Source organism: Suncus etruscus, chromosome 1 (assembly GCF_024139225.1).
Source record: "Suncus etruscus isolate mSunEtr1 chromosome 1, mSunEtr1.pri.cur, whole genome shotgun sequence".
In the NCBI taxonomy this organism is placed as follows: domain Eukaryota; kingdom Metazoa; phylum Chordata; class Mammalia; order Eulipotyphla; family Soricidae; genus Suncus; species Suncus etruscus.
The window spans coordinates 132,228,995-132,238,525 of NC_064848.1; the positions used below are offsets into that span (position 1 = coordinate 132,228,995).

The window sequence follows — 9,531 nt, forward strand, 5'->3', positions numbered from 1 at the left end:
ATTTTACTGATGTCAAAATGACCAGAAGGCCGTTTTGTTTTATGGAATCAAAACAAAAAATTGGGGGAGCTGAAGTGATAGCACAGTGGTAAGGCATTTGCCTTGCATGTGGCCAATACAGGATGGACCCTGGTTGGAATCCCAGCATCCCATATGGTCCCCGAGCTTGCCAGGAGTAACTTCTGAGCAGAACCAGGAGTAACCCCTGAGTGTCGCATGGTGTGACCAAAAAAAAAAAAAAAAAAAAGATAATTGGTAACATATCTAAATTTTCTTAGCAAGTGACTATCTTTAGGAAAGGGAAATGTGTTAAGGAATTTTTGAACTACAGAGCCAATAAAACTTTTCAAAAATCACTATAAACTTATTATATATTACAGAAAATATACAAAGTGTTAAAATTTACAACAAATTATTTGCATGGACACACTACATCAAGGCTAACTACTGTCCCTAAGTTCAAAATTTCATTTTGCCTATACTGCTTTTAAGGAAAATTAATTTGCCATAATTTTTTAAACAAAATCCCATGTTCTCTGTTCTGTAAACATAAACTCTCAAAATTTATAGGATGGGGGAAGAAGTAGTTAAAAGTAGAATAGTTCTCTATTTAGTTAATTATCTTATCAGTTATCCCCAACTAAATTCTTAACATTACTATAGTAACAATTCCTACATGCCACAATCATTGTCATTATAGTGGACACATATCGAAAGAAAAATAATTTTTCAATCTAGATTTTAAGTTTAATATAAATAACAGTAAGAAAATATTTGGAAATATGTCAAATAAACATGAAATATGGAATGAGAACTATATATAAAACTAGGAAATATGGTGTCAAGTTTTCATCTGACCTTTTACTAGTCATGTACAACTAGGCCCAAACTGACATCAAAACAATTACACTCAACTATATTTTGTTCATCATATTATATAAAAAATTACAGATACTCCTTGCTTAACGACCATTTTGTTTCAAAGACTTGCTTGTTAAGCAAATTGGTCGTTAAGTGAGGAACTGCATGTACTGTATACAGTAATACAGTATATGCATAGTACTTGACAATACAGTATTCTGAATAAGTAAAATAACAAGATCAAACAGAAAACTTCCACTTGTTTTAATTTGCATAGGTTGTGTAATTTACACACAGTACTGCAATGTATTATAAAACATAAGGTTAATAAAGTAGGTACATTAAAGCACCAAAAACCACAGTACTGTACTGTAGAGTTTACAAGATGGAAAAAGAATATTTAAAACAAAATAACAGTGAAGAGATGGTCGTAAGTGCGAGTGGTTGCTAAACAGGTAGGTCGTTAAGCAAGGAGTATCTGTAATCATATTCGCTTGTACTTTCTATTTTTCTATTATTTTTTAAAGTCTACTTATTTGAAAAAATATTAATTTAAATTGAATAATGTTCATTGATTTAGAGAAGAGATAATGCAAAAGAGAAGCCACAGATATAGTTGAAGAATTCAAGTAGCATATTCACAGAAGCTAATGAATATGGGAAAATTAATGTAATATATTTTATATTTATATAAATATTTTATATTTATAAAACAAAAGTGTAAGGGAAAAAAGGCATTATTTATTCAAATAAGGGGAGGAATAAATCCTTCCTTTTCCAGACAATACCTATTGCCATAGAATTTTCCATCGATGCTTTCAAAGATTCTTTTGCAGCCTTGATTTGATCCAAAAACGTGAGTGACTGTTCTGAATCATGCATTTCTTTCAGGTATAGAGAACCTGGGTCTTCAATTTGTGATTCGGATTCACTTGGTTGTTTTTCAGAGCTTGATTCATCAGAGATGGAGGTGATTTCATCACTCTGCTCCACCTCTTCACTGAGTGTTTCCTGGTCCTTAGGGGGTGGTTGTAGTTTAGATGCTTCACCTCTAGTCTGAAAAGTCTCTGGAAACACTCTTATGGGACGCTGAATTCTGGTATCATCATATTTTTCTGATGCTGCAAGTTTATCCTCAACCTCAAACTCTCCATCCTCAGATGCTTTAATCTCAAAGTCCCCAACCTCAGACTTTCCAGGCTCAGATTCTCCCGTCACAGATTCTTCAGGCTCAGAGTCCTCAGGCTCAGGCTCCTTGGGTTCAGACTCCTTGTCATTCTCATGAGACATTTTCCTAAACTGAGAAAAATACTTATAATTTCCTAAATTGAAAACAATACACAAAAAATTCAATATAAACAAAAATAATGATGACTTTTTTTCACAGCAAAATTTTTTATTAATTTTTTATTTTTAATTATGAGAACAAAGATGCAAAGAAAGAGCACAAGGTAAAGTTACAGTGGAAGGACAATCACCCATAAACAGAATTCTCAGTAGTCCCATTGCTGATATCTTGAACTTTCAGCCAAAGAACATTAAGAAAAATAAAACAGAACCCATGTACAGTTACTTTGTCCCTCAAGTCCCAGATTGTAGTACATAATATTTCTTAGCAGCACACAAAGGAATCTAAAGACATAAAACTTAAGTAACTCCTTAAACATTGAAGGCAAAGTACTTTTTTACATTTCCATGCACATGCATATTAGTTTAAGTTTACCTCAAAAGTTTAAGTGGGTTGTTTCTCTTAAGGATTAGAGTCAAAGGAGCACAGTAAAAACAGTGTTAGAGTGGCAATTATTGTTTGCATAGGCCCACCAAAATATGAGGGACATGGAAAAAAAAGCCATGGCCTAAATACAAGGAGACCCTACCCCTGAAGTTTCCTGGCATAAGACTCACTCTAGGCTCCAGGCAAACTAGTTTGTCCAATCCAAGTCATTATCTGTAGTGCCAATACACTTTTATTTTTCACACAGTCTCTGTTGTTGGTATCATGTTTCTGTATTAAAGATCCTGGAATCTACATATCCTATATTGCAGTCAGGATGGTGCAGCGCATCCTCTCATTTCACCTCACAATTAAAGGGGAATGCAGAGAACCCTGTCCTGTAAGCAGGTCATTTTGTTGATGACTGGTTTTTTAATGTTGATTATCATAGCAAAATATGTAAAAAAAATTTATGCAAATATTTATGATTTTTAAAAAAAATACTACAGAAATTAAAAAGGTATAACAAAAAGAGAACCTCAAAACGATAAATTTGAACTTATCTGTGAAGGATATATTGAAAATTATTTAAGGATAAAGGATTAGTGACAGAGCTTATTGGCTTGCAATTGTAAAGCTCTGCGTTCAGTCTCTGGCACTTCAACAACTGAGAGTGTCTAAAATATATTAGAATCTTTCCTTTTAACAGTGAATGTGACCTTGTAAAAGGAATTTTTTAAATATATATTTTTCTAGATAAAAAACTGAAATAGAAATATAACCCCAAAATGTTTTAAAGCTGTAAGAAATAGAACTTCATAGTAATTAAACATGGGAGAAATAGCTGTATTTTTTTGTAATAGCTGTATTTTCACAAATTATAGCAAAGGTCTCCAAGGACATTTGCTCTCCAGTAATGTGGGCATTGTATGCCAGAAGCCAGAGTTTTAACCCAGCAGCACTCTTGAGCACCACTAGATACAGTCTAAATAGGCCAAACAAAAGCCATTGCAATAATGGGTTGGTTAAAAACAAAATAGCTTCAATCTAGAACTATAGACCCAAACAAAGAATCTCTTAAGAAACAAACACTTACAAATCAAATACCATAAAATATCTGCACGATAGACTGAAAGAATGCTTTTGAAGAAGAAAAACGATCCCAGCAGAAGTCTTAAATAGTAGAAAGGTGAACACATAATTAAAAATAAGATAAATGCAAACAGATACTGTTAATTTAATAAGAGTGAAAACTGATTATTAGATAATAGTTGCAAAGAAAACTAAACTCTCAAATTCTCAAATAATTGAGAAAATTAAACACAAATTCTCAAAAAATTGAGGGATATATTCTTAATCCTAGCATTTGTTAAATTGAATATGCATAAATTAAATTTCAATTACAGATAATAAGAATGAAAAATTTTAGAATCCCAAAGCAATACATTAAAAATTGAACAACAAGTAAAATCTACATTGCATTCTCCCTACACACTCACACACACACACACACACACATATATACACACACACACACACACACACAAACACACACAATATACTTTATTTGCTCCTGTAAGAGGCTGTGCAGCTTGATTAGGAAAATATAAAAGAAGCCTGATTCCTTGCAACATATTCATCCATTCTTTTGGAGGTAGGTGTTTGAGGCAATGATCTTGTATCTATGTGCGTAGTGGGGCTGATAGGACTTGGTGTTTGTATCTTGTGAGGACTTATAGCAGACATTATCTACCCTAGCTCTACCGAGATGCCCCCAGGGTGGCAGAGGTAGAAAGAAAATGGTATGTTTCCCTCCCAGGCTGCTGCCTCTCCCTTTACCACTTCACCTAGGTCACCCAGGAGACTTAACAGGCCAGCCATTATTAATGATGATGTTATTCAAGACCTGTTGTACACAAAGAGCAGGACAAAGACCTCTTCGTGACTGAGGATCTTCTTTCTGCTCCTGAATTTTGGACGTAGTTTCCTCATTTGCCTCCCTCCAGAGATTGAGAACAGAGAACACGGAGAACAGCATATGAAAGATGCTCAGTGTCATGCATTTGAAGGACACAACTTGAAGCCACAGTGAAATTACCTTATACAGATATTAGAATGTTAGGCTATACAGTAGAAGGACAAGACCATGTAACTGAAACAAAGCAAAGCAAAGCGTTATTTCCATCTACCTGCATGCCCCATGCCACAAGCTGACAGTCCAAGTTACCTCTCAGAGAGGTAACCCCTCCCAACCCCCCAATGGGCTACAAGCAAATTTATATAGGGTTTTGCACAAAAGGCTACTTCATTCCATTATCCTTGAAATTGATTGGTTAATGTCTAAGGGACTTTTCAAAGTTCCTGCTATATTAGCCTTTACAAGGTATCAGCTATAGCCAGATGTTCTTTGGCAGTGTTTATGGTTCCTAAGGACCTTCAGAGCTATCTGAGATTTTTGCAAATGGAAAAAGCCTAGTAGGAAATGGAATTCTTAACACTGGAGCCTTCTTGCTCTAAGCTCCATAAGAATAATTTATATATGTATAATTTAAAAAAAACGATGCTTATCACTTTAGATCAACAACATCAAGAACCGGTAAGTATAAAGTTCTTAGATCTTATTGGTACAATAAACACACACACACACACACACACACACACACACACTTGCAAAAACTACTTTGCAGCACAAAACATGTCACAACTATATTACAGGTTAAAACAACAAACAGAAACTCAGGGCCATGGGGCCAAAGAGCCTTGCATGCAGAAGGTCTATGGTTAGAATCCCGGCATCCCATATGGTCCCCTGAGCCAGCTGGGAGCGATTTCTGAGCATAGAGCCAGGAGTAACCCCTGAGCGCTGCCAGGTGTGACCAAAAAACCAAAAAGAAAAAAGAAAAAGAAGCTCAGGGCTAGAGAAATAATACAGTAAGGCACTTCCCTTGTTCATGGTTGACCTGGGTTTGATCTCTGATATCTCATGAGAACCCTGAACACAGCCAGGAGTGATTCCTGCATCAGGAGTAACCTCTGAGCACTTTCATGTGTGGCCAAAAAAAAAAAAAAAAAAAAAGACAACATTCTATATAGTTCTATAAAGATATTGATTCTCCTTTGCAATTTCAAGATATGACCATCATTTAAATGCAACAATATTCTTACAATAAGGAAAATTTTAAATTGAAAGGAAGAAACTATTACCACAATGTATGTATTTTTAGGGAGAAACTTTAAAAACATCTCAGCTATATATTAAAAATGTTAGATCACCATTTCCAAACTTGATCTATTATACCACTCATTTTCAGAAAAACTATCATTAAAGTATCCCTTGGAAATCAGTCTTTAAGGAACAAGCAGAAAGCAAAACCAGTTGCCTAATGGATCATTTTAATGCTATCTCAGGTGAGGTGTTATTGGCCACTTTGGAAAAGACTGGGTTGAATAGCTGCAACTAAATTCAATATGCAACACATAAACTTATTTCCAGAGACCAGCTACAACTGAAAACCAAAATAATAAAATAAAATAACATTAGAGGACATAATGTAAAGGCTGGGTTGATCTTAAAAGCATGTGCTTTATGTATATGTTTAAACATACTAATCAGACTATTAAAATATGAATATGAGGGTGGTGGGAACATATACCCTAGAGAACAAGGGTGAAGGGTTAGAAATCTCCAATAACCAGTGAGGACCAAGCACTCATCACTCCTAGAAGACTTCCTTCAACAAAAGCAGAAAAGCAGTATAATGTTACAGGAACAAGTAGAGTTTGCAGGGAAGGGGACAGGATTTGGAAGAAAGATTTTTCAGTCATCTTTTTTATGTCTGATCGCTTAAATCATTTATATAGTTTTAATTCAAATGTAAATGTTCTAATCTTTAAAAATTGTTGGAAAAGAAAGTTATGAGATGAATGAACTAAAAAAACGCCCCCCTTTCATCTACAAGGCCTGCCTTCATTGCTGTATCAAGAATTTTTAGTATAGGGGTTTGAGCTTTTAAAGAGTTTTCAGCAGAACAAAGACCCTGCATAAAGACAGGTGACTGTGGGTGAGTTCAAGACCTCATGCCCTCTATCTAGCAGCTCAACCCTGCAAATAATCACTATAGGAGGCTAGATGTTTGCTAAACGCATCTCAGTGTAAGTTTGTGAGGGGGATAGAGGTACCTCCAAACTTGAAGCTTCTTGCTTAGCTGTGCTGCGAACCCAGAAAAGGAACCAAATAAGATGGGAGGCGTTTGTTTGTTTTGTTTGGGGGCCACACCCGCAGGCCTGGGGGAACTGCATGGGATGCTGGAGATTGAACCAGGGTCAGCCCCGAGCAAGGCAAACAGGCCCTACTACCCCTAGGGATAACACTCTGGCCTCAAAGGGAAGCTTTTCAGTTAAGATAGAACATTTCCCCCAGCAAGAAGGCAGCCCCCAGAGTCCAGAAGGGATCAGCGCCACACACAGTGCTCGGAATCCAGCGCTATAGATAAATGTCACCAGCTCTAGGCTGGGTTGACGGTCGGTTTAGGACAGGGACCCTGCACCAGTCCTCCTACCTAAGGAAGAAAGGACGCTGCTCCTTTAAAGAGCGGCTTCTCCGGAAGCAGAGCGGGACTTCCTCCGATTCCGTTGCCAGCCGTAACCTAGCAACGAAGCTTAGGCCACCTCCCCCTCTTCACCGAAGGCTCCGTCCCGCGAGAGGCGTCAGGGTGGGCGGAGTCACTGGGTAATGGGCGGGGCTAAAGGAAGCGAAGTTAGCAGCCAGTTGACTGAATTGAATTGAATGATGACCAGTCTCCCTGACCTTGGACACTTCTCTGACAATTTACACCTTTAGGTTTTGGCTACTCTATATTTTATATGTTGAAGCTCTTCTCTATAAAAATTGTAACAATATAAAGTATTAGGATGAGCATATCTACCTGCTTTCATTAAGCTTTATAATTTGAGGTCTGGAGTTACAGCTCATTAAATAGGCACTTCTTTGCACTCAGCTGGCCGGGCGCTATCCCATATGGTCACTAATGCCCTCCAGGAGTGATTCCAAAGTGCAGAGTAAGCCCCGAGTGCACACCGGGTGTGCCATCCCCACCCCCCAATAACAATGAAAAGGATACTTAGAACTCGATTCTTCGCGTAAAAGCAAGATTGGCACTATTACACCATTCCCTTTTCAAGTCAAGAAAGCTTCTGCTCATCTTCCCCCACCCCCCACCCCCCCCTCACTTTTTTTTTTTTGCCTTTGGAGCAGACCTAGGTTACTCCTGGCTCTATACTCAGGATCACTTCTGGTGGCGTGGGGGAACAAATGGGATGCCAGAGACTGAACCCAGGTAAACTGCGTGCAGGTGCCTGACCTACTACTGTACTACCTCTCCAGCCTCTTATCAATGACTTTTAAAGACAGATTCATAACTTTGTTACTAAGTATTTTAGATATACTTCTAAATTAATCCTTACGTATTTTTACCAACGCGGAAAGGATTAACCCCATTTCGCTGATGAATCAGGCTCAGAAAATTTGGGAAGTGGAGGGAGCAGGATTAAATCCAGTTTCAATTTTAAGTTACTTTAATTAATGCAGCAATGTTTAGCATCCTGGCACTTTAAAAGGATGTATAGTTAATAAAATTAACTTGTCATAAAGGACCTTTCTTTCAAACTATTCAACATCCTTTCTGATGAAATTATATTGGCATCCCCCCAGTGGTAAAAAAGAAAAAACTTCACATAACGATTTTTAATGTAATGAATTACATCCATGTGTACTTTACTGTAGAAGTAATCTTGTACCTTCTTCCAATATGATTTAATACACACACAGTGTCATAGACTATACAAAATAAAAGTATAAGCTAAAAACAAATCTAGTTTAACTGGGTGCATGCAAAGTATAAAGAAGCAATTTTAAAGACAACCGAAGAGCCAAGAGTAATGTCTATGAGTTGGACCCAACTACCAACAAAAAAAAACTCAAAATAAAAATCTACCTTAGCTCAACATTTGTTTCAGTGTCTTTCTTTTTACAATAATGCCATCTAGTGACTTTTTGAAATCATGCATCTCAAAGTATTTCCCATTGTTACTTTAGTCTAATATGTACTTGAAATAAAAATTAGGGTAAGAATTTCAGTTAACTAAATTTTTCGTGTGTGTGTGTGTGTGTGTGTGTGTGTGTGTGTGTGTGTGTGTGTGTGACAACTGGTGATACATAGGTTACTCCTGACCTGCCTCTGCTCAGGGACTATTGCTGGCAGGCTCAGGTATGCCAGGAATTGAACCAAAGTCTGCCTGTGCAAGGCAAAAGCTCTTCTCACTGTACTATTGCTATGGTTCCTCCAATTTACTGTTTTTACTCACATTTATTCTCTATAGGTACTTTGACCTAGTATTAGATCGAGCAGGATCTAGATTCTGCTTATGCAGCCCAAACAAAATAGGCACGTAACAACATTCCAGATATATACAAGAAATATTACAAGAATTCTGGAGCAAGAACTTTGAGGACCAAAATTTATCTCCACAGCTGTCACCTTGGGTGTCTTAGAATACTATCTTATCATTAGTTCTTCAGGTACCCCATATAGCACAATTACAGAGAATTGTTCATATTGAATTCTAGTTTATCTAGAAAGATATAATTTATTTATAGTAACCCACTCTCATAAGAACTTAGATCAATGCCTATCAATTGTTAATAAACATTAGCTATTGAGACTACTACAATTCTGCAACTAATAATTCTACTGCAAATATCAATAAGGTTGCCATTTATTAACATCTATAGGATTTCTGTTGGTGAAGTATCCAAGAGGAAAAGAACCAAAAGAAAAGGTGGATTCAAGATATGACAAAGGCACATCACGTGTTGTTTTTATGTGCCCAAAGGACCTGAAAAAAACAGCTAGAAAATTATCTTGAAACAATCTATGCGCAGACATGACTTTAGAATT

The 9,531-nt window shown here is 36.8% G+C and overlaps 1 protein-coding gene across 1 annotated transcript in view; it reads right to left on the reverse strand.

Moving 5' to 3' along the window:
- Window positions 1-2,151, reverse strand: part of IQUB (IQ motif and ubiquitin domain containing) — a 70,834-nt gene extending 68,683 nt beyond the window's left edge. Inside the window, exon 1 of the mRNA XM_049779376.1 lies at window positions 1,650-2,151. Coding sequence (XP_049635333.1) covers window positions 1,650-2,151 — 502 coding nt within the window. The remainder of the gene's footprint in view (window positions 1-1,649) is intronic.
- Between the last annotated feature and the right edge of the window lie 7,380 nt (window positions 2,152-9,531).